The sequence below is a fragment of the Calliopsis andreniformis genome, chromosome 3 (assembly GCF_051401765.1).
Source record: "Calliopsis andreniformis isolate RMS-2024a chromosome 3, iyCalAndr_principal, whole genome shotgun sequence".
Classification (NCBI taxonomy): domain Eukaryota; kingdom Metazoa; phylum Arthropoda; class Insecta; order Hymenoptera; family Andrenidae; genus Calliopsis; species Calliopsis andreniformis.
The window spans coordinates 22,134,069-22,160,246 of record NC_135064.1 but is presented as its reverse complement, the minus strand read 5'-3'; the positions used below and the strand labels follow the sequence as shown (position 1 = coordinate 22,160,246).

Here is a 26,178-nt window from a genome sequence, read left to right as displayed (position 1 = left end):
GCCAGCCGCTGAGAAAGATCGTCTTCGATCGCGAAAATGTTCACGACACTAGGCATTCTTCGGTAGAGACACGTAGGTCGTGGCATGCCAGCAAGGTAGTTTCGGGAACGCCGTGACACGTTGACAGTGGCAATCACGTAGATGTCTGTCAGCGAGACATAATCTTTTGAGGCTGGTAGCGCCAGCCGATAACGGGTATCGTGTCGATAACGACCTCGATCCCTGCGTGTGTCGACCTTTGCATCTGCACGTAGAGATCGATGCCTTTCCAGCGCTGCGAGGAAACGATTAAAATAGCCTGTTCCGGTTGGAAGGGTGTCGATAATTTTTCTATGGCCATTCTCGCGCCGTGACAAATTCAATCGTCTCGATTTCCACGAAATTTTTGTCCCGCTGGTATGAGAAACGCGTTCCCTGAGAGAAATTTGATGAAATGGCGTTTGAAGGGACGACCGAGGAGAGAGTCCCTAGAAAATGAACAAATTGCGAGAAATATTTTCGTCTTATGTTGACTGCAAGGTTTTATTAAATTTTTAAATAGAAAGTGAAAATACCATTTGTTGAATTATATTATTTTTTTACTGCTCATACAGTCTCTTGTTTAGACCTGATTTTTGTTGAAATATTTGATGAAATTTTTCAGTCAATGTAACAGATATCTAATAAGATAGGGGACAAGTGTGAAAGGAAACTTAGAAGTTGTGTATTAGTAATTAATTTTTACAGTGAAGAGTGATTTTTCTTAACAGAATTCTTTTTCTATGTTACAGGTCTGAGGATACGATTGGCCAATCTCTTTTTTAAGTTGCTAACATGCTTTCTATACATATTCAGGGTTATCACTGACACGGATCCAACTTATGCAGCATGGTAAGTTGCAGTAGAGTAAGAAAATTGTAAGTAGCGTAAGATTATTATTATTTTAACTGGTAACCACAAAATTTCTCGCGATGGGGAGCTCGTAATATTTGGCTTCGCGATTTATCTGCCATTTTATCGACGACATTTCGCAGTGACACAATGAACCTAAAAGAATTTCATCCCGAGGCAAAGAAACCCATTTCAACTGGCGCTTTGAACGCAGCGTTCATGCAAGATTGCGATATTTTGTGGAACGAGCATCGTGGCTGAGAATAAAACCGAGATAAGACTTTGCAGCTGAAACGGTATTGCGTTTTCCTGCCGCGAGTCTCTAAGAACCGCGATACTCCTTAAGGATTCCTAGAGCTCTACATCTGTACCCCCTTTGCCTCCCTAGTAACTCCTTCGCCCCTTCGCCACGAATTGCAGTCTTTTTCTACATTCCCTCTTATCTTTTATATTTTCTAAATTACTCTCCTCACGTCAGTAATATTTTTCTATAACTTCTTTATTGCGATCCTTATTTTTTTGCAGTACTTTTTCCCTTTTTCCTTTTTTCTCTTTTATCGTTTCTTTATTTCGTTGTTTCATTTTTATCAAAGTCAGGGACAAATTCAATTTGAAATAGTAAAGTCACGGTGACTGTTCTTCCTTGAGTTGAAAGTTGATTTCTAGTTAAATAAATTGGAGAAGGTTTTATAGTCTTCTGAATATTTTTAGACTGGACTATATAGGGTGTTTGATAAGAAGTGTACAAAATTTGCAGGAATGACAAAATCAGACGAAAAGGAAGAATAATGAAATTGTTAATAATAATTATTGAAGAAATACCTAAGATAGATACGGGTGAAATGTGTCTGACTCGTAGACTCATTCTACTGTAGTCACTACGCCTAACTCGACTGTTTTCCTCTGGCAGTAGAATAAGCCTAGGGTCAGACACAAAACAAAACCTCGAATACAATTTCATCACGTCTGATTTTCACATTATTTCACCTTATAAAATTACCCCCTCAAATTTGTAAAAGTTATTATCGAACTCGCTGTACATTACTGTACAATAGTTTCTTTTGAAATACTTCAATTAAAATTCAATTGATTCTATTAGACGTAAACATTTTCAGGTACAATCATTTTAAGTTGAAGCATCATTGAACAAGCAAAATTGATTCCACAAACTTGGCTACCTAATTTCATCATTGTACTAATAATGATGTCCAACGTACTTAACTTTTCGCTCCAGCGGATCAAAGATGATTAGAAAGCTCTACCGCTGCTTTCTCAACTCTTGGAATCTTATTAAGCGCTTTTAAAAATTCTGCCTCGTTCCTCGATTCCTACTGCTTCATTGGATGCTTTTAAAAAAATTGCCCCCTGTTCTCTGCGGCCCCAAGAACTTTACTAACTACTCTTTAAAAAATCCTTTTTCCAGTTACGGTTGCACGCCTGGAAACAAAACTGAGTTCCTCGTGTCCCAGAACCTTACGGAGGAAGAATTTCAGGAGCATCCGACCATCAACTGGGACGCGATTTTATGGGTGAGGAGGCCCTTGGAGTTGTGGGTCGTCCAGGTGATCCTAGCCATAGTTTCACTCACGGAAGCCCTGCTGCTCGCCTATTTAGGTTACAAGGTACGCATCTTTATATCCTTAGCATATTCGATTTTACGCTCTACGCTTGATTATAAGATGCTTGCAAGTTGTTCGACTGTTTGTCGCTCGAAATACTGAAGAACATTGATTGTGAAGACTAGAGAAGTGACAGTCTACATGTGACATTGCTACCACTTTTGTTTCTTTACTCAGCGAAAGGAATTTCACGCTTCTAAATATTTAATTTTTCAAATTTTGAAATAATACATAAAATGTGTTTCAATTTCTGTAATTTCTAAGTGTCTCAGTCATTAAATATTTGAATCGAACATTTGGACTGCGCGTCCCTCTCGTGAAATTCCGTTTTCCTCAAAATCTTATGCGCGTAGCAATAAAGCAGCGAGGCATTTCGCGTGACAACAGTTTGAACGATTCATTTTGTATTCCTCGGCATACATTTCTCTGCTCTTTGCATCCTTTCTCGCTTGTGTATGAACTGTCGATGTTTCAGTTGCCTAATCGCCGAGTAGTCTCTCAGTCGACAAATTAAGATGGGGTACAGAAGCTAAACGTTTGCATTGTCATAGCATGGAATGGGGTCAGAAATGTAGTGTGGTTGACTGAGAGAGGAGGGAGCTTTTTCGAAGCTGACTCGTCAGCTTCACGGGTCCAGGCTTTTACTTTGCCACATGGTTCACGAATTATAATTTTTTTTAGCGCGTCAGAGTGAAATTCACAAAGGGTACTCTCGATAACAAAGTTCTGAGAGGAATTTTGTCGAAAGTGTGCAACGTGTCAGTGTATTCCTTCATGTATTGTGCGCTGAGATCAGTACGACAAATTCTGGCAGTGAAGCTTCTCTCTACGCTATGTTAATTATTCTGTAACAGCCTGCCAATGTTCCCCCGGCACTTTAAGTCAAAATGAAGCTTGAAAACTTGAGAAATATAGAGACCAGAGCTGTTAAGAGAAACAATAGTTTTACACAGTGAGCATATTTTTCATTTCGTGAACTGCTAGCTTCAATTTTCTAATGCTCGAGATGCCATTTTTGTCGTGAAGATCCGCAGTCTTTCGTTTCGTAATAGATGAATTTTCTCTCAGCACTTTAAAGTCAAAATTAAATTTGAAAATTTGCGAAAAATCGAGATCTGGTAACAGAATTCATAGTTCCACACCGTAAGCACATTTTTAGTATAAAATAATAGAAAACTGAAACTGCTGGTTTCAGTTTTCTATCGCCTGGAATGCCATTTTTGTCGTGAAGTTCCATAAACTTTTCAATATTTGCACGACATTAAACGCTTCGCTACTTCGCTCAGCCTTGTTCGTCGTTCTGCAATTTCGCCGAAATTCTTTTGCATAGTCAACAAGCACACGACAGAACACGTGACAAATCACAAATTTCATGTTGAAAACGGCACTTACTAATAATGTTTCGAATACGGAACGCGTTACGAAAAATCGCGGAATAAAAGTTCCCAGCGGGCTTCTAGCAAGATATGAAATCAGCGCAATTTCGCTGGTACAGTAAAAAATTTTGCCAAGTTTCGGCCGACTTGTAGGTAATCACAAAACATGCCAGGTTCTGTTCCAAACTTTTCCTCATTTCGCTTCGAAGGTAAACCAGAAAATCTCGAGAAGACTTACGGACGAGACACGAAGGAAGTTCGTCTCTCGTACCTCACCCTAAATTCCAATTTCATTTCTGAGTACGAGTCCTTAATAAAATAAAAAAGAGTCAATGGAGGAAAGCAAATATTCTTACTTTACAGTGGGTGGTGAAATATGTGACACAGAATTTCTTAAATTACGTGATATTTCGACATTTATCAAGCACTCGAAACTGGCATGAAAAATTAGTATCTAGTACAATAGATTGCATTAATAGGAATTAGGTATTTTCGTATTCACAATTAGAATTTCACGTTTTCAGCAGACGCAGGGATGAGTCTGCAAAGTTCATTTGAATGTTTTGCACGTGCGAGCATCAGAATAAGAAACTTAAGGAATATTTTTAAAATGTTAAAAAGTAAAATTCCTAATACATCGCCTACAAAATGTAAAAAGAAGTAATCTCTACGCAACACATTCTCTACTCAACGCAATAAAAAAATTCTGACAGGCAATAAATTTGGTTACTGCAATGCTAAAATAGAAATACTGCACAGTATCATCGATATGGTGTTAACTGCATCTTGAACTAAAAAATATATCATACATTTTTCATTTTTTCTTTTTTCGTTCTCTAAAACTGCTATCAAATTTAGAAGAATCACGAAATTGTTATCCCAGCTGTAGGCACTATATTGTAGGCACTATAACTCTAAAAGTATTATTCAGCGGTGTCAGATTCTAGCAAACTGGTTGCTTTCGACGTGCACGATCCAGATAGGATCAGCAACGCCATGTAGCGGTTGTAGCACGCTATTCGCTAATCGAGCATTCCGGCGACCCGATTCGTCACGTTGTAACAACCGACAAACTCGATAACGTTCCTTTGATAACGTGTAAGTGTGATAATCGGAACTGCTCTCGTTGTAAAATTTCGTCGTGCTTTCAGTCGGGGTTTTCGTTAAATTCACGACCCAACCCATGAAACCGAGATATCGGATTAAATTTTTCATGTCATCGATTGCAAAAGATCGCTTCACGAGATTAAGGAGGTAATCGTTTTAGAAACTCCCCTGCCTATCTTTCATCCACGTTTCCCCTCACCTGTTTACTATTCTTGCTCTCCTGTTTTCCGGGTTCAACAATGTCACCTATGGCATTGTCATTATTATTGTTACTATTATTGTTATAACTTTAGTATAGTTACTGTCATGGCTACTGTTATAGTTGTGTCGTAGACGTTTAAATGCACATCAGACGCAGAATATGTAGGATATTTTCCTCCTGGGAATCGTTTTATCGATAACGTCGCTATCTTTTACATTTTTCACTCGTTCTCATTACAATTTCATATGGCAGGTATGCCAGCTGTGAATAATTAACTTTTTCGTATAATCAACAGCTGAATTGGTGTCGTGAAATTTAGATCGCGTGGATTGATAGGTACTTTGAATGTCTGGATTTAATAACGCGGGAAAGCTCATGTGTGAATCCAATCACACTATCTTCGATATCGAGTTCCCTTACAATTGGAAGTTGGAAGATCTTCATTTGCAAATTTATTGTCCATAGACAAGATTGCTGTGCTTCATGCCATTCATAATTTTTATATTACCTATATGTCCATCTATATGTGCTACGTTTACTCATACATTCGAACTTTAAGCTTGTTTCCAGAAAAATTTATACGTATATTCAGTGTTTACAAATATTTAGAAAAGCTTCAAACTGTATAGACATTCCTAACCAACACTTTTTGGAATCACTTCATGAATTCAAGAAAAACAAACACCTTCATTATAAATACTCATTATAATTAATCATTATAAATACCTTCAAATAACTAGGTACATTAATTTTTATAGTTACACGAAAATACAGCAGCATAAATCTTAATCAAAACTGTCTAAAACCTCGAAGCTCTTAGCTATCAGTGTAAGTAGTAAAGGTCTATAATATTCACCAGTAGTAACCAAGAAATAAATCCTACAGAAATTTCAGAACACTATATTCTCCATAATAAAAAAATCCCGTATCCCGTTAAAAGTTCTCTTCTTTCAAAATCTTCGACCTCTGAGCTGTCTGACGCCTCTCCGCAACGCTTCATTTACTTTTTCCGCTCAACCAGCGCAATCATCCGAGCGGTAAAGTTCCCCCCGTGACACGAGCCGCTTTAACCCCTCCAGACGTCGAGTCCTCGAGCCTCGTAAATCGCAGATGACGGACGAAGACATATTGTCAAAGGTGCACGTCGGAGACGATAACCCGTTGAACGACCATTAGTCGCGAGTCGAGATTGAATTCCCTTCGAGAGGGGCCAAATCCGCGATTACGAACCGTATAAATTCCCCCTCTCGGTTCACAGTGTTTGTGTGCCTATTCGCGTGTCTGTACGCGCTCGAGAGCGTGTGCAACCGGTAGCAGAGATCGCGTGGGCGTCTGCCTGAGCTGCCGAATCTTCGCGAACCGAGGCCCACTTCAGCGGCAGAACCCTCCCGCGTTCTCCTTCACGGCTCGGGAGTGGAATCGAAAGCCTTGAAACCGCGTTACTCCACGTAATCGTATTTTCTGGTGAACTGCTCTCGGTAAACTCGATGGTCCGTCACACTTCGCTGATGGCTTCGTGTTTGGATGATCGTTGAAAGCTTTTAAAACGATTGGATGCTTCACGTGTCGTCTGTGACTCCTCTATTATGGGGAAGAGTTATGGAATTTCGAGGGGTGAGGACAGGGCTGGCTGAGATACGAGGGTGATGATCTTGGATATTTGTTGGATAATCTAAGGACACTGAATGTCACTTGATTTCGAGTTAGTTGGTTAGTGATTACTAGACTGCGGATTTGTATGCAGTTATGGACATTTGGAATGTGTAAACAATTATAGAATCCATATAAGATGAAGTGTTCAAAGAAATATTCGAGCTAAATTTATTTGAAAGGCTTACTATTTGTAAGATAGTAATTCTTATTTTCTAGGTACTTTTTAGGTACCTAAGTATTGATTCTATGAATCCCTGCGAAAAATTGGAAACGAAATCAAATTTTCTTTAAACTAGGTACTAATTTTCTTGCGAATTGTTTGAGCGACGGTGCGAGCATATTTTTTATGACATGATTGTTAATTAATGCATTTCAATAAACAAACATATTACTCGATATATCTCAATCAATTGCATGGAGGTATGCTGTCCACATCCAAACCAGCTCTTACGATATTAAATTATCGAGAAAGCTGCGGTGCCACACACGATTAACGACTGAGTAATATCTGATCGTAATTCTGTACCGCGACATCTCTATTCCGGCAGTAATTATTGATGAGAATGTGGTAGTGCAATAGCAGCAAGAACGAGAATTATACGCTAGATATCGTGAAATATTTAATCATCCATTATGAAGCAAGAAATATGATGTTCTAGAAGGATTCTATTAATATTTCAAGCGTTGTTCCTAATAAGCTTCCTATTTTAAAGGAATCCATTTACCTAATCAAATTTTCAACGGGGTGATTTTTAACAAGTTTATAATTAACTTCAAATATCCTAATTTTGTATGCCCTCGTAATGCAATTAGGGAGAAAATAATTGATCTAAATGTTTAATTTTATATTATATTCTATTGATTTAAATATTCAGCCAGTTCTCTGTTGTTTCGAATAAATTCTAATTCATCCAAAGTTTAGATATCCATGAGTTGACCATTCATCAGAAAACGCGGTATTTCTGGACAAAGTTTTACGTGTTCCTAGATTTGTTGAATTCCCTGAAGAGTGTTCCCTCTTCACGACAGCATTTAATGGGACGAAATTCGTGGCCGAAAGACCCGAGCTTTCAAAAGGTTTAGTCCTTTTTCAGGCGACTGCAATTATTAATGTCCACTGGGATTTACGAGCGGTGTACGAATGCAATTTTTAAAAAGAGGGCTTGTTAGGTCTCCATCTGCGCCGAAAAATTTTTAAACTTCATTCGTACTTTACATAACTTATCGAGGGACCAGGTATTGTAATATAGAGTTATTAATCAACTCGTGATTATTTATACATCTAATAGCATAGTGAATATAACAAGCAAAACTTATAAGCATGAATGTGAGAAGATTTATTCTTCACTCTTGAATTTTCTTGATACTGGAATCCTACTTTGAAGAGAAAATGAATTGTAGGCTGCTTTAAAATAATCTGAGATATCTGTTTAAAGTCAACAATTGCGTTCTATTTATTTATTACAGTGCAAGTATCTATTATACTCGCAATTTGCAAAGCACAAGAAACCAAAATCCTCAAAAAAGACAGATTTAAGTCAGTACAAGAATTTTCATAAGCCCTACAGCCTGTCATGAATCTCTTCTCAGCGTAATATTCCACTACAAAGGATTAAGAAAAGGGGGCCGTAATAAAACAGCAATTTCACGATGAATCTCAAGATATACTTGTAACTTACGATTCTTGGCTGCCTTTCTGATCCTCGTAGTTAACGATGCAGAAAGAAAAGTAGGATTATAGCAGAAGTTATGCTTATGGTTATACCGACTTATATAATGCTCTGAAGAAAAAATAAGCACGATAGTATAGTGATGTACGATCACAGAAGCTGAAAAGCATGCCTTGAAATTTACCCTTTCACGTTTGTCTCGTTAGTCCCCTTCCGATCTTGCACTCTTGGGATCTTCTCGAAATCGTGAAAGGCTTCCTTGTGATATGTGACAAAGGTTCGACCCCTTGACAGCTTGACAGAAGAGAACCGGAATGGAAAATGTATACACAACGGGTGAATAGGAATGGGAGATTAGTCAGTTGTTGAAGTGTGGCACAGTTTTTGAAGGATTCTACTGTGGATTTCCATTAGAAAAGGAAAGAATTTGGAAAACACCTAGGGGCTTCTGGCAGTGTTGTTTCTTTGATAGGATCGAAATAATGTTCCAGATGATAAACTCTAGATGGTAAATGCAAGATGAGATATTGCTTGTTACAGCAGGATATTCTAGAACTATTAAGTGCCATATAATACACATGTTTTAAATTTATGTTAGATTTTATGAGAATTTTTTGAGTGGAAGTAAGAAGAAAAGTTGCTAAGCATAAGTCTAAAGATGCCTTATGAAGAATTTCTTAGCAGTATAAAAAGAAAAAAAAATTCTTTCAAAGAATAGGAATAAATGAATTAAAGTAGACTCATTACTACAATTAATATTCTCTTTGTTTTTGGAACAAATCAAGATATAGATGAAGTTTTTATTGAGCTCCTACCTGTGAAGAAGGTTGACCCAATAAACGCAGAAGTGACATGTAAAAATCTCACTGAGTATCATTAATAATTAGCAGTACGTACACACCGCACGTGTAAAGTAGTATAAATCAATATTATCTGTCTATCATGACTTGTATCTTACTGATAGCAAATCCAATATTTTTATAATTTAGCAGCATTACCAGTATCCCTTCTCTGATATTTCGTATCTTCGCCATAAATTATAAATGAGACATTCATACACCCACATGATTAATTATTTTTATAAACACTAAATTTTCTTCTTACTTCTACACATCGATTATACTGAAGGCATACGAAATAAAGAAATAATTAGGATAGATTCGATTACTCTCAACGCTAATATTTGCAAGCAGAAATTTGTCTTGAAGTTATACGATCGTATCTGTCTACGAAACTCAAAGCGTTATAGCAAATTCTAAGTAATGCCCTCTCGCAATGTAAATTCATTTACAAGATCTTGAAACGTTCGGTGACGAATTTGCTTTGCAGTTGTTAACTCTCGGCGATATTTCGAACTTCCAATATTGTACATTCAACCCACGAGGAGTTAGAATTTTCGAATCGTACACGTTGATTCGCAAGAAACTTTCTTCCTCGGGAAACTTTCACCCCGACACCCCGCAGTTGCATAAAACTTCGTTGGACTTCGCTGTGAAATTTCCGAGCAACACGCACAATATAAACGGTATAAAATCTCACGTCAATTGTACCTTCTACTAAACTATTTCAATTTGATATTTCGTGCTGGAACAACAGCAGTAAATTTTATGGTGCAGGATAAGCTGCTACTTCAATGTTTTAAAGACAGGAAATATATCTCCCAATTAAAATGCATTCGTTATACAGACACTACAAGTTAAGCTATATGTGAATTCTCAAATATACACAAAAGCTATTTTTACAATTTCAGAAAATTCTTGCATCTGGTGCACTTCCAAAGTTTCAATAATTTATGTACCTCTGACACGCATCCAATTATACACTTTTTTATTGAAATTTTGTGTATGCAGCTTTTCGAAGGTTGTGCAATTGAAGCGTTGCAAAACAGAATACCCAGTATTGCTAATTAGTTTTCTGCCCACGATCAGATACATATTGACCAGTGATGTTAAAGAGTGTACGTGAAAATGCACAGTGGTGATCCATAATGCTCCCTTGCAGGGAAATCTGTCGTTTACTTTAATTATAAACCATAACAAGGACGTTGCTATGAAACTCGTTAGTCGACCAACGTAACTGAAAGAAATTTCTGTAGTATGGAAGATGAAAGGGAATATTGACATTCTTTAATGATCTAGACAATAATTTGTCGCAAAATATAATTATTCGCTGAGAATTCAACTCTTCCCTTTGAAATACAATCGACAAATTCGAAATGGGAAAAATTCATAATTTTCTATAACTTACTTTTAGTAAATTAATTTTTCGTCCAAAACCAAAGAATAGTTTTTTCAATGTATCAATATATTTCACCAAGCAGTGCCTCTGAAACAAGGATATGACCGCGTTTACCGTTCCGTTTAGAACAATTTCAGTAAATGGAAAATGCAATTACTTAATTTATCTAATGTTTCAATTAACGTGTATCTGTGTGAGCCAGCTAGCTTGTTCGCAAATCCAGAGAGAACAGTGAACCGGTTTTCGAAAATTAACGTAGCACCTGTTGATTTAGAGTAACATTTTGGGCGTCATTGATACGCCACAGGCTCACAAGGACTAACGCGAATCTGTATGGAGAAAATGCAGGACGACTGTTTGCTGTGTTCTTGGAACGTTTTTCTGCACTTTGCATTTTCTTTAAATTGTCGCTGGGTTTTTTGAGCTGTCCTCGTCATGTTCGCAGGGAAACGTCTGGCAGCAGCTTCTATCTTTCCACTTCATACTGGAGCTGGTCAACACGATACCATTCACAATCACGGTGAGTCATTTTACTATGAATTATTAATCAATTAAAATAGAATTATTTTATGTAGTACAGTCACGATAACGTATTTCAATGTTGCTCTAAAAATCCACTTCTGTACTTCAAGAAAGAAAAGAATCTATCTAACTTTTTCGAGAATAAAAAAGAGAGATGCTATACATATGCCTTTTTCTGTTTTCTAAGAAGTTTCTAAAAGTCTATATAACAAAGTTACATAACATATAGTGCAGACCCATTTTTAGTAGTTCGTTCATTACATTTACTAGGCGTGGAAATAGTAAAACGATTCACTAAGGCGTGATGAGATGACAAACGCGCGAAACAGGACATGGAACATATTCCAGAGACTAGTGGGCCTCTGCCTGCAATAAAACGAATTATGTCAACTGTACGATTCTTACTGAATTCCATTTCAACTAGCACCGATAGAAATCTGCGCGTTTTACGTTCCCACGGCACGCAACATCAAAGGGTTCTAATAGAACTTTATTTGGTCGAAACGCAACCTACAATGCACGGATCCGCCATTCGTTCTGTTAACAAGCATCGTGGGCGAAACGGTGGAGAACTTGTTGCTTTTGGCCACTTGGCTGAATATGCGCCGTCAATATGCAGTTACGGAATTTCAATTGTCCGAGCTATGCAACGCTGATATTGTGCTAACGTGCTTTCGTTTCGCCTGTTATCAACACAGAATACTTGTTGCACTCGACCAAGATTTGCTCTTCATTAATTTTCGAATGTTTGGGATTGTACGATACTGACATTTAATTGAGATACTGTATATATGTTCCTTGAATCCATTTACTCGATGCGAATTTAGAGGGCTGACTTCATTTATACAGCTATGACGAATACGAGTGTTTATTCTGAGTAGTATGAGTCAAGGATTAGTCAGACATTCGGGAATTCTAGTATTCAGACAAATATTAGGCATGGAGACTCGTTTGAACATTTTTCTGGAAAATAATTGGTAGAATAAAATTATCTAATTCTCGAGTTAATGTTTCTTTCGATTTTTATAACACTAATCAGGGATTTGGTAGTTCTGGTTGATACGAAACTTTCTAATCTTATCAGGATCACCAATGGCTTTTCTCTCACGTGTACGACAAATTGTACATGATCTCGACGATGCATCGATCTGTATCTACCCTTACGGGGATTAACCCCGATCTGGGCACGAATAGGATGTAACGCCATCAGGGGATGGCGTTTCGAGGTTTAATTGGCTTAGTCTCATTAGTTTCGTAGCTTCGCCAAATCCCAAGCCATGGGGTATCGTAACCATCCGTGAATCGTTTAGTTTTTAGAGGATAATACAAATAAATCTTCTCTGATGTAAGGTATACGTTATCGTGACTTATCGTTACTTCTTCTAAAAATGCACTAATTGTATTCATTTTTGACTTAGATAATTTTTCTTCGCCTTCAATCTTTTCCTTTACTTACATAGAAAATAATTTCTATTTTATGATTGTAATTTTTACCTGTACCTTTTATGAGCATAACCAAAGGAAATGTAAATTATGTTTTTAGTTACTTTATCCACCGATGAGAAATCTATTCATCCCTGTGTTCCTAAATTGCTGGTTGGCGAAGCATTCCTTGGAAAATATGTTCGTAAGTAATTTCTGTCTATGAACGTTTTTGTCCATTTTTTTAAATGTGTAATTTATAATTGACACTCGTGTTGCAGAATGACCTACACAGAGCTATGCAAAAGTCCCAGTCAGCTTTGAGTCAGCAACTGATGATCCTTAGCGCTACGTTACTGTGCCTTATCTTTACTAGGTGAGTGAAATTACAAAAGTTATATTTAACGAATTTTCCCGCGAATTTTTTGTGGTTAAATAAATATAATTACTTCTGTATAGTTACTTCGTTGAATTGCCATCGATATTTTTTATTTTAAATAAACTTTCTATAAATTAATATTACTTCACGAAGAACCTGCAGTTAAAGTATTTAAAGTACTTTGTTTCTTACAACCCAATGATCTTGCCATTTACTTCTGTTTTCATTAATACGTTTCCTTTTAAGTACCCTTTCGATTGAAAATCTTTATAGTGACAGTAAACTTCGGATTTATTTAATGAAACAATATTAAATTCCTTAACGAAGTTCGTGCTGTCGAATCAACGTTTCTGTACCTTGCTCATGCTTTGCTTCTTCATTAATGAAGCAGTAGTCCTGCAAGGAGATATCGAAATAGTTTGTCCCCTAAATGCAATTGATTTTTTTCTTAAAAACGTACAAAGTCGAGAACCACCTCAATTGCATCAGTATCAATCAGTATCGATCATATAGCTTAACTTTGTAACTTCACAGATTCAAGTCTCGTACATCACCCATTTCATACACTTTTAATATTAATATTATTTTCCAACGCAGTCTCCACAAGTATTGTACTTTGCTTTTGCTTCTGCCTACATCTTAATAATGTCTTAGCCCCGCAGCATAAATAATAATGCTGCCTGGACGAATTGAAATTCTGTCGATGTGTCGGTCAACTTTCCCCGACCGTCTCGTCAGTCTCACTGTCGGTCGTTATTCAAGTTGACGCAAAGCACGGATAGCGGTGTTTGCGTACAAGACACATTACATTTATTCCGAGTAATGAGGAAAGTTTGATTCCATCGGGCATACGGAACAGACGTTTCCATTTCAGAATTCTGACTAACTATTTCCAAATGACATTTCTTTACGCTCAGCATTAGACTACATTAAAACATTTTCCGTCCCGTTTGGTGCAGTTAAATCTAATTTTAATGTAAAGTGAATGCACCTCTAAAGGCATTGAATATTTCAAGGTAATTGAAACTTTACAGAATATCATATTTATTGAATTATTACTACAGAGTATTATACGACAAGAAATGTTAAGAGAGAATAATCAAATATTAAAATGAAAAGATAATATTCACTAGTCTCTGCAATTTTATTCAATTTTTCTACTGATTAAAGTCTTCTACAGTTATATGGTTAACATTTTCAACTTAAAGTAGGAACGTAATGTTTAAAACTAGATTAAAGGAGTAAACGCGGTCAAACGAACAAAAGACGAGTATAAAAATAGTCTTGCAAGTAGAACCGGAAATAGTACACACGTTCACCACCTCGTTGCTGGTACGTTTGCTTCTATATGCACAGAACGAAGTTTGCAACTATGTCACTCTATATGGTTAATAGCAAAGGCTCGTACAATCGATACTTGTCCGTCTTAGAAATGGGATAAGCTACTTTTATAGGGTTTCAAGTTTCAAGGTGCTGTTATGAGTAGAGTATAATGTTCGATACGTAGCTTGTGTTCATTGACAGTAAAGAAATGACTGACCCTCCTAGCTGATAGACAACTATCGATTAAACAGAAAACTGCGAACCTGACGCAACTGGGGAAGCACGCACAATGAAACTGTAATTGTGTAAATTTTGTTAATTGTACAATATAGAACAACAGAATAATTCCACTGAAAAACATAAAACATTTCATACCTCGTAATCAATCAGTGCCACTTAGAAATTACGTGGCCCCATTTTTTCAGTCAATTTTTATTACCTCAATTTTTCGCAAAAAGCAAACCGTTGCTTGCCAAGCTAGCGTATGAATAAATCACAATGATTCATTTTTTTCGCTATAGTATACAAAGAATTTAATACCCTAATATTTTCTTGACAAACGATAATTCATACAACAGTGCTCGTGGACATAATACGAAGCATCCTAATGTTCCAATTCTAACCTTCCTTTATTCCACGAAGTACCAAAACTATTAATTCAATTGATCATAGAATTGCTGGTCGAGCGTGACATTTTAGCGGTCCACGGAAATGTCGCTTTCCTTGAACTCTCGTAACGACGCACTTTTAAAACTCCTTCTGGCCTTTTGACGGGAAGTTCCGTTAACGAAGAAACGGTGGGTCGTGACCATGCCATCCACAACTTTTCGCTCGTCATGTGCGACGGAGGCAGGATTATCCCCGTGGCCAGGCTGTCGCTCGAACTTTCGTCACCTTGCGCGCAATATGGGGGCAGAAGTGGCTAGTCGAGGAACGGGGAAGAGCGAAACTTGGCTGATTGACCCAGATCGTAATGTGGGACAAATGTTAATAAGTAATCGTGGCGGCTCGTGCAGATGGATTGGTATCATCATCGATCGTTGTGATTCATTATTTACTGTGAGCTTCTAGAACGGCGTAGTCGTGAGCTCGCCCTTGCCGAGACTTTGCTCGACGGGGCATGGACTGGATGTCTCCTATCTTTTGGCCGATCTCGATATTATTCGGGAGTTTCGCGAAGGCGGACCACCTGGGACGTGGAGTAGTCACGTGGACTGGTTTCGCTAACCTTTTGCAGGTTGAGCGAGGTGGACGTTCTTATTGACGATTACTGAAGTAAAGAGCTAGGGATCTAGTACGTGCATATAATGCAAACTTCCTGTGTAGCATAGAGACGTTTTAAAAGCATCCAGTAAAGTTCTAAAAATGATCAAAAGATTTCTCTGAAATGTCTACAGTTTCAAATCAGTATGTCTTTAGGACGTTTTAAACGATATTCATAAGACGTTTTGAAGACCTCTAAATTATGTCTATAAGTCGGTTAGACAGAATATAGACGTCTTTAAGACGGCCAAAAGTGTAAGACTTTAAGATGTTCCTGTAGTGTGTCTTTAAGATGTCTTATGAGCGCAAATTTTGGAAGTCTTTAAAATGTACGGTGTTGGATGTCTTTAAGACGACCAAATTATGTCGTAAGATGTTTAGGCATAAAATGGATATGAAACAGACATCTTCAAAACGTCGTGTGCCTTCTGGGTCTGTTCTTCAAGTTCTCTTCCTCTCTTTCTTCAAGAAGAAAAGTAATTGTATCTTAAAATTCGTTTCAGGTATTCAAAATTTTAAGAAAAATTGAAAAATCTCGAGAACCTATTTTGTAGAATATAATACAGGGTGTACTCTTTCTTCCACACTAACCATATCAGAACGCGTGTTCTTGAAAGCGAATATGGTATTGGAAATTGTTGGGTAGGTCGATTAAGTTTCTGGAACAAGTTTATGGAGTACAACGTAAAGCGTTCGTGTGGACTATCTAGTTTCTACTTTAATAACCTTGTCAACGTGCAATTATTTTGGCGAATAAACGTGGCACTTGGATTTCTTGAGCGCTCTGTTCAAGCTTCTGGAAAGATAAAGCTCTTAAAATATGCCTGTCCAAGGATTTTATTACTCAGCATTACGACTTACAAAGAACAATATAAAATAGCAACTGTAGCAGATAGTCGACAGAACTTGTACACTCTGAATAAATGCTTTACGCTTGATTCTTTACATAAAACTTAAAAAATTGCACCACATCAGGATTCAATTTTGCATCTTGCGCGTTCTTTGAAAATATTTCAATTTCTGTACTTCTGTTTGTGTGTTCCTTGTGACGGAAACTTTACGTCGAGGTATTTGCCGAGAAAAGATCCTTTGAAGTGATAAAATGAAAGCAATAAAAATGTAATAAAATGTAAACATCCAGCAAAGCAACGGGATTTCACGGAACAGTAATTCGAATGCAATGAAACCTTGATTTGATTACAAAAGAGTACAATCTTACAGTTCAAGTACTTGCTGCTAGAAAATTACAAAAATATTAAATTAGAAATTTGAAGTTCAGTTAATTCGTATACTACTCGCAAGCAGTAGTGCGTAACCTACTGAATACACTGAGAAATTATACGCACAGTGCACGCACTGAGGAATAAATAGACCATGAGTCGCCTAATGAGCGAAAATTTATTGCCTTCTGGTTCAGTTATGTGACAGACTAGACCTTATCTATTTCATTGTTACCAGGAGACCGCTTGACAGTCTCTTTACGAATGGCTTGTCGTTCTTACAAGACGTATAGTTATAGTGGCGTTTGGTTGCAACTACTTGTCGAGTTTACAGCCGTCATAGTTTCTATGTTCATGTGTCCCACAATAGTTACATACAGTAGAATTGCTTTATTCTAGGACTGTCTTTCTAAGTTAGCTCCAAATAACATGATTTTAATTATTTTACAAAATTAAAAAAATGAAACTCCTGGCTTAAGAATTTTTCATTCATTTTATCGAAGCAATGTAGGAAAGCAAGTAGGTTTTGGTATAACTTTTAAAGAAACTGGTATTACTATAAAATAGGATTGCCTTGACACAAGCGAATAACGTAATTTAGGGTACGAATTAAAAATTTGTCAGCCAAGTACTCTTCTATCCTATTTCTGTGTAGTCTGGCTCGCGTGTCTCGTTACATACTGGACATTTCTACTTGCGCGTCTTTACAAGTGCCGCAATCAGATTGCAATCTTTTCATAGTTCAAGTTATTTCTGTGAAACTGAGTATGGCAAGGACGATGGGGAAAAAAGTTAATCGAAAATCCAGAATTAAACCAGAATTAATCTAGCGTATCTATTTCTCATAGAATTTCGCATACCTTCCAAGACGTATAAGTATTGGAAAGATATCATTCCCCGACGAGCTAAAAACGTATACGTCTGCGATCACCTAATCTCCTGGAGGTTTGATCCTTAAATATATCGCCCACTTTACAAATTTCAATTTCGATTCATCAACGTTGCACGTTTCGGTGCAATCACGAGTGATTTCTTTTTTCGCTTCGTTTCGTAGCGTGTTAAATTTCCACGCAAAGGTAAAATTCGAACCCTTTCTATCGCTCCCAAAGTGACCAATTCATTCAAGCAATTGCAAAATCCCTCAGAAAGGAACATTGAAACAGGTTGGTTGTATCGCTGTAGTAAAGTTTACATGAAATGAACTGGAGCTCTTGATTGCTATGTTCGTTACACGAATTTCAAATGTTCTACTTTGCTTTTCCATTTTCCATCTTCTAGCCAGCGGAACATTGCGAAATGTATTTTCTTTTTTCCTGGTTTCGATGGAAATTGTTTTTATATTGGAGGTAGAGTATTTGAATATAGCTTCTTCAAATAATGAATTTAAAATAAATTGGTGAATGGTGTTGAAATATTACCTATCCACATTTTGATAAATCTGCATTTATAGCATCATCTGAGGTAAACCAATAACTCTTTCGTGTATCCAGTCCTCTGTGATAGAGAATATTTTCGAACTTAGGAACGTTCCAGAGTGTATTTCACACGTGTCAGTGCAATCGAACGCAAAACGAAAAGCGTCCAATTAAAAAAGCAATATCGCACGTCGGATCTTGCTATTCAGAGCTTTTTTTTCACCTCACTCGACTTGTCGAGATACGAAAACGATGGATCTGAAATTTCAGTGGATTGAAATTTAGATAACATTCCGGAACACACATTAAGGGTATTAACCAATATAATTTCAACAGCTCTTAATTATGATCAAGTAGAACAGTACAATAATCACAAAAGCTATATATTGAAACTTTCGATAAACCCAGCTATTGAAATTTGTTTGACATACATTTACGTGACAGTGGTTTCCAGTGTCTGACTAAAACAGTTCTCTACTACTTACTCCTCAAAGAATCCCCAAAGTATCGAGTTGATGCGAAAATTCATCCCATCTTTTTTTACAAAAATTGAAGGAAGACTTTATTTTTATTTCACTAAAAATTATATTTAATCTTCATCTCTTCGGTACCTGTACAATTCCGATTTGAGGTTTCAAAATTACTTTACACTTTATTGTAACTGATCTTCAAAAATCAATTAAACCCACAAAATTGAAATATCACTTTCTATAGGTCTAAAATCTCAAGTCACAAATATTTTCCCCCATCCACCTCCATTTCATCTCACTTGACCTACAAACTTCCAACACGAACGAGGTTACTCTCCCTAGACCTTAATGAACGTTTCCAGACGCACGCAGTAAGACAGACGATTCGAAGCGTAAAAGTCTAGGCTCGATATTGGCACAGAAACGAGGTTTCATGCATAATGGAAACACGTCGTTTGTGAATGTCCTTCGTTAGAGGGACATCGCAAGCGGCCCTCGACCTTTCCGCGATTCTTTGCTCTGGTCGCCTCCCCAAGATGAGAGGATCTGGGAACACGTCCCTCGATCCCCGAGGAGGCGGCTAATTGTACGATTGCTCGCGATTGCGGCAGGACGAGGGAGGACACGATTCATCGAGAGCGAAATTACTCGCGCGCACACGGCGGTGATTTCAATAGCCTGCGAACTGTAATTCCCTAGGATGCGATTCGAGGCGGTGCTTTTCAATTTTCGGTTTCAGCGTATGCGGGATCCAACACTTCCAGAGGGCAGGGCACAGGCATTTGAATCTGTTTCAAAGCACGTACTACGTTGTGGTCACGTTTTCTACGGTCGGTTACGGGGACTTTGTACCTGACATTTGGCCCTCGCAGCTGTATATGGTCATCATGATCTGCGTCGCGCTCATTGTTCTACCTACACAGGTACGTAAGGATCTTTTTCTGTTCTAACTTGGTCCTGGCTACTTTATATTTTCTGCTGGAACGGAGAGAACATTAACGTGCTACGTTTATTGCAATCAGTGAAGCCTGTGAGAGGATTTTTAAGTTAGGTACAGACACGTTTTTTAAATTCATTTAGCGATAGGCTGCTATCAGATGGAGGAACTACCTTTTTTATTCATTTTGAGAGCGACCTCGATAATTGAGTGTTTATTAAATTATAATTATTTGAATCATTTTGTTCCTGCATTGGTATTACAGCGATTTTTAGGGTGAATATGAAGTGACCCACTTTTGTTCTGTAAAATACTTAGAGTAAAGAAATTTCAATAATTTTAATTTAGCGGATTACCTTTTCATTCCGTTTCATTTTCCTCTCCGATTTTTTAAATCTTTTTTCTCTGAAATTTCAAGTATTCACGATTATCGATGCCGATAATCAGACTACTTTATCTGATTAGTGTTACCGAGGCATTTAATTGAATGGTTCCTTTTACGATATTTAAAATTTGATGCTCCATTATAAAGAATCCCGCGAAGCATTCAACTTTAACTTTTCGCTGTTCATGGTTAACAGAATATTTATTGGTTTAAGAATTGCTGAACGTATAAAATCGTTATTTCCCGCTTAACGGCTGTTTCGGGGGAGAAATAGCGCATCCGTGTTTTCCAACACTCATAAAATCATCGATTTCGTTTTAGTCGCTATTTTACAGAAATCAAACCAGCAGGTAACGTTATGAGATTTTTGTGCGCGAGGAAGGTTAACGATGTGATAAATGCAAATACGATTACTGCTAATTGGTCTGCTAGATTGAAGGCTTTACAGAAATATCCCAAGATTACGAAATGAAACGTCCACTTTGGCCGTCAAATATCTATCTCAGGGTATTTTGTAAACATCGAGAGATATTTCATTAATAAAAATACGTGCCAGTATATAACTTTCAGTAAATATTCTTTATTATGTACAACTTTTTATAGAAAATGAAATATAAATTTGTTATTGCCTCTAGCAAGCTTTTCCGTGAATTTTAATTTATTTCTCAACGACGTTTATTTGAATGTCAATAAAATCTCACTACAGAAACCACAACGAGCTTCCTTTCTAGAAAGCAAATTGATGTGCGTCAACGACAATCACGTAATTAAATCGTCTGATCGCTGAATTCTAACCCAAATCCATAGTCCTAGTTGTTGCCCTGAGGTTATTGACTAATGACAGGAGATGCTGCCAAAAGCCAGCTGTCACTCGTCGGCTGAGATATCGATGACAGTCATAACCGTGCAATTCATCTGTCAAACCTGCCACTGGCACGTGAGGCTGGAATATTTTGCTAAGCAACGGACCCTTACAATACACATGTTCGAGCTACTAAAATCCACTCTGTTTCATAAACACTCATACATTAATATTAATGATACTAATAAGATCTATATTAAAACTGAATAGTTGATGGATTGCGGGTCGATGAAATATTAATTTTCATTAAATTGAAATCGAATAACGAAGAAATGGATTTTGGCCTGTATCTAAATATAGGAATTTGCTTTATGAGTTTTCCCGAATAAATCAATTCTCGACCAAATTGTCGAGAAATATGTTATACTTCAGCGGAAGAATTAAGCAATTTTATTGTGGTTTCACGGATAGCTGGAGCAGCTGGCTTTCACGTGGATGGAAAGACAGAAACTGGGCGGGTCTTATTCATCTCACAGGGCGCAGAGCGAGAAGCACGTGGTGGTTTGCAGTACAACATTGCAAGCCGACACGATTATGGACTTCCTCAATGAATTCTACGCTCATCCATTGTTACAGGTTAGGGAAGTCTATCATATAATTGTTTCCTTGAAAATTTTGGAATTATGTCCAATTTCAATGCCCTTTGTTACGATGTTCGTATTTAATAAAGGTTCGATGTGTCTTATCAATTGTATTCAGGATTATTACGTGGTACTTTTGTCACCTATGGAGCTAGATACCACGATGCGGATGATCTTGCAGGTGCCCATCTGGGCACAAAGAGTAATCTATATTCAGGGATCTTGTCTAAAGGACAACGATCTCACCAGGGCTAGGATGAACGAGGCTGAAGCTTGCTTCGTCCTTGCTGCGAGGAACTACGCTGACAAAACCGCTGCTGACGAACACACGATACTCAGGTCAGCTTAAATTCTAGGAAAATGTAGTATCTAAAATATTGTGGAATCTACTGGTAAAATAAAAATAATTATGAAAGTCGTTTGAGTAAGAAATCTAAAAAAATGTTGAATTTATCGTTTACTTAGCATTACATCTCTTTACATTACAAAATAAATGATAAATTTTAGATTACTAAGAAAGTTGAACTTAGACCACTTCCATAATTAGTGGTGTATTGTATGTTGCAACACTGTAATTAAATCCAGGGTAGTCACCCACTATGTTTGAGAAGTGGTGAATGTTCAGCCACCTAGAACAGCTGTACATACCTTCCATATTTAACAAAGGTGGAACGAGGTCACAGTGTATCAAATATTGTCACGATAAACAGGTCGTGGGCAGTGAAGGATTTCGCGCCAAACGTTCCTCAGTACGTTCAAATCTTCCGTCCGGAGAACAAGCTTCACGTGAAGTTCGCGGAGCACGTGGTCTGCGAAGATGAGTTCAAGTACGCCCTTTTGGCGAACAACTGCACCTGCCCTGGCGCCTCGACGCTCGTCACTCTTCTGTTACATACTTCCAGAGGACAGTAAGTCGAAGAAACCTGAGCAGTAACATTAAACGATGCTATGAAAATGTCCTGCCAAGTGAAATTCATTACTTAACGAGAATCGATTTACTTTTGTTTTAGGGAGGGACAGCAGTCGCAGGAAGAATGGCACAGGCTCTATGGCAAATGTTCTGGCAACGAGATTTACCACATCATCTTGGGCGATTCGCGGTTCTTCGGCGAGTATGAGGGAAAATCCTTTACCTACGCGTCGTTCCACAGTCATCGTAAATATGGGGTGGCGTTGGTTGCGGTCAGGCCAGCGGAGCTTCCGGAATTTTATGAGGACACCATTCTCCTCAATCCTGGTAACGTTCTGATATTAAAATGTCTGACAGAGTCTATATTATTATTACTGGGTTATTCTAGTCCTCATCTTTGGAACTAGCTTTGAAACTACTCGACCTGAACATGAACCTGAACCTAAACCTCGATCTGAGCCTAAATCCCAACCTAAACATAAACCTGCACCAGAATCCAAAGTATATTATTATCACAAAAATTCCTGGAAAGTAAAAACAGCTGATACTAAAAGACAACATTATATCGAAAATATATTCACGTGAATTTCAATTCTCATTTTTTCATCTACTGAATTTTCCTCTGACACTCGCCTCCAACAAATCCCAGACCCCACTTACTCAGCAATTTCTCATCTTATTTAACCCAATCCCTATCCGTCAAGGTCCACGTCACATAATGAAGAAAACGGACACCTGCTACTACATGAGCATCACGAAGGAGGAGAACTCCGCGTTCGTGGTAGCAAACAACCAAAGCAGCGCCGGTGCAGAGGGTACACAGGTGGTGGTGGAGACAAAGACCGACGGGACGGGGAACGCCACCAGCGGTTCGAACGCCAACGCAAACGCCAACAACGCCACGGTGAACTCGGGGACGAGCGCTGGGACAACCACGACGACCACCACCATTTCGACCAGTTGCACGATCGCCGGTGGTGATGGGAACGGTACTGCAAACAAGCTCGATATAGACGAGCATCGTGGCTATACCAACAGTTGTAACAATGCGTTGAACGAAACAGCTTGCCGCAGACAGGAGACGACCTGTACGGGGCCCCGTGGACTGGAATTGCACGACTTGGCTCCCAGGGCCCCACAGGTCATATTGCAGGTCCTCCCTAGCACGCCCACACAACTCGAACACCACAACATGCTCGCATCCGATGTCCACCGTGAGTGTCGCATGCGCTTAACCCTATCTTTTTCTTTCTTCATTCTTCCTTTGTTACTTTCTCATTTCTTATGATTCTTGTCGCTCACGTCTGCGTGTTTTATCTTTGGTATCTGTATGGGTCTATCTTTTCATCTACATATATTTTTATTCGTGTCGGTTCATGGGGTTTTTCGAGAGGGAGAGGTTCACACGCGTTAACGATGGTGATTTGTCAGGTATACGCTTCTAGAGTTGCTGTTTAAGGGGAACGAGGTTCGTGGCTTGTAGTCGAATCACGAATGATTGGGGAAGTCGTTCAGTTTGTGATATTGAAATGCAAGTACTCGAGTGTGATTATTTTGCTTTTTTTAATAGCGTGTTTTAATTATTTTCTGCCACATATCGCAAGTATTTTGCAATGTAATTGTTTAGAGACAATTACTTTCAAAAGCTTCTTAATATTTTTTTCTCCCTGGTTTCTTGTAATATTTCAGCATATTTGAATGATGTGCTCTAGCATGGCTTCGTGTTGTAATATGAAGTAATTAATTTTCTGCATGTGTTTAATTACATGTTGCTAAAATACAAGCATGTCTAATTACATTGTACTGGCTTCTGTTACAAATACTGTGACACTTCTCGTGTAACCCATTTATGCTACTGTCGCGAACCGCAGTGGATATCGTGCTTTAAAAAGTTGTATAGGCTACCCAAAACTGACATAAAATACTGCACTAGATCTCATTTAAACAGAATTAGTTTGAAAAAATAATTTATATCCGTTTCTGTAGCTAAAGAGTAATTTATTTAAACTACTAATGAATGGACTAAAGCAATACACACAGTGTTAAAAAAGTTTGTAGTTGCTTCAGCTTGCAATTAATTTTAATAAATAGGTACACGAAACAACGATAAGGGAAAACATTATATCATATTGGTCGCTTAAAATTTTATATAATATAATTGTAGATTCTACAAACATTCACTGATTATATTTCACAATGGAGAAGCTTTTTTAATACTTTAATGTGTAATATATTTTTTATCGCAATTCCTATTGTACCAAAAAACATTTATATTGCGCAGGATATTAATTAATATAGTAAAAATTATCACACAAAAACGTACATATACATCACGAAAAGTTAGAATAATAAAACATTCTCATATCTTTTTTTTCACGATACGTAATACATTATACTATAATTAATATTCAACACTCAACTATTTAGGTAAGACCTGTAGATTTAATTGCCCATAACTAATATTAAATTTCACAGCAACGTACCTTGATCCAGGCGGATTCGGAGATTCACGTCAGTGTTTGAAGGACGGAGGATCTACGCCGCAGACTCCGATCACTGGAAATCACTTGGATGTACCACGATCCCTCGATCCCAATCCCAATCTACTCAGTCCCGAGATTCTTACACAAAGAAGAGGTACGTCAATTCACGATTCAATTATATCCATTCCATTAGTGGATCAATTCGTTCTATTCAATGTATAAGTAGTACACGTCAATCACTGAGACTACAGGAGCTTCATACAACTATTGAAAAAATATAGCACACTATAATATGAATAGTTTTCTTATTCGATACCGAAATTATTAATACCTACAATATATGAACAATAATATTAGGTAGAAAAATTTGTTTAAATTTGTACGAAGAGCTTGTAATTAAAATGTTTCAGGAAGTAGAAGGCCCAGCATCTTGCCTGTACCAGATATGCTGACAAGCTCGACCCTGCATCTTCCTGGTCAAGAATCCTTGGATCACGAAGGCGATGACTCTGAGGATGAAATGGATGACGACGTCCCATGGAGATCACCCAGCGAGAAGATCGCGTGAGTACGATTTGAATAATACGTTTTCACTCTCACGTTTCATGTCATCATTTTACGTCGAAGATCGCAAGGAGTCAAGGTACACAGGTTATACTACGTGTGTTATTCTCGTGAATCAGATTTATCGTTAGATTTATATCAATTTCTAGAGATATCTATTAGATAGAAGAATAATCTTCCTCTTGTCTTCGAATCTTTGGTATATGTACACGAGCACGATCGTGAGATCCTGAAGAGTGAAAAGATCTTGCACTGTCTCGTGCACCTGCATGGCACGGTCTCTTGTGCATCAGACGTATTTATGTAAACAATTTATATATACTCCTTCTACATATCTATATCTGATGAATGTATATTCTTTATCACTTCTTCTTATTCTAAATATATATTTTACGTGTCGATATTAGTTTCAAAAAGAAAATAGTGGTTTTTCAGGCTTATTGTTTCAAAACTTAGTTTCAAAAATTAGTTACTAAACTTAGTATCATATGAACGAATGATAGTAGATAAGAGTACTGTATTAAAGATAGTGCAATTTTGAAATATTGCATATTTGAAGATTACTATTTTCTTGTGAAACTCTGAAGTGCACCATAGGATCGTACAATTATAGCGAGTGATTTCAATCACTAAACTTCCTGAAATTTGTACGGTCTTATCAGGATGTATCTGTTATCGAAAATGAACTTCGAGAAGTTCAACAGCTG

General features: G+C 37.6%; 1 protein-coding gene across 7 annotated transcripts in view; it reads left to right on the top strand.

The window, feature by feature from the left end:
- The window catches only part of Slo2 (slowpoke 2), a 142,582-nt gene that overhangs the window by 108,022 nt on the left and 8,382 nt on the right, over positions 1-26,178 (top strand). For 4 of the 7 annotated variants that reach the window (XM_076375635.1, XM_076375637.1, XM_076375636.1 and 1 more), the window contains 13 exons: positions 771-870; positions 2,294-2,492; positions 11,181-11,255; positions 12,801-12,884; positions 12,961-13,055; positions 19,489-19,672; positions 21,345-21,509; positions 21,633-21,853; positions 22,225-22,422; positions 22,525-22,751; positions 23,129-23,413; positions 24,900-25,061; positions 25,318-25,471. In XM_076375635.1, coding sequence (XP_076231750.1) covers positions 771-870; positions 2,294-2,492; positions 11,181-11,255; positions 12,801-12,884; positions 12,961-13,055; positions 19,489-19,672; positions 21,345-21,509; positions 21,633-21,853; positions 22,225-22,422; positions 22,525-22,751; positions 23,129-23,413; positions 24,900-25,061; positions 25,318-25,471 — 2,149 coding nt within the window. The remainder of the gene's footprint in view (positions 1-770; positions 871-2,293; positions 2,493-11,180; positions 11,256-12,800; positions 12,885-12,960; positions 13,056-19,488; positions 19,673-21,344; positions 21,510-21,632; positions 21,854-22,224; positions 22,423-22,524; positions 22,752-23,128; positions 23,414-24,899; positions 25,062-25,317; positions 25,472-26,178) is intronic. The other 3 variants (XM_076375640.1, XM_076375638.1, XM_076375639.1) reach the window with 3 other exon arrangements.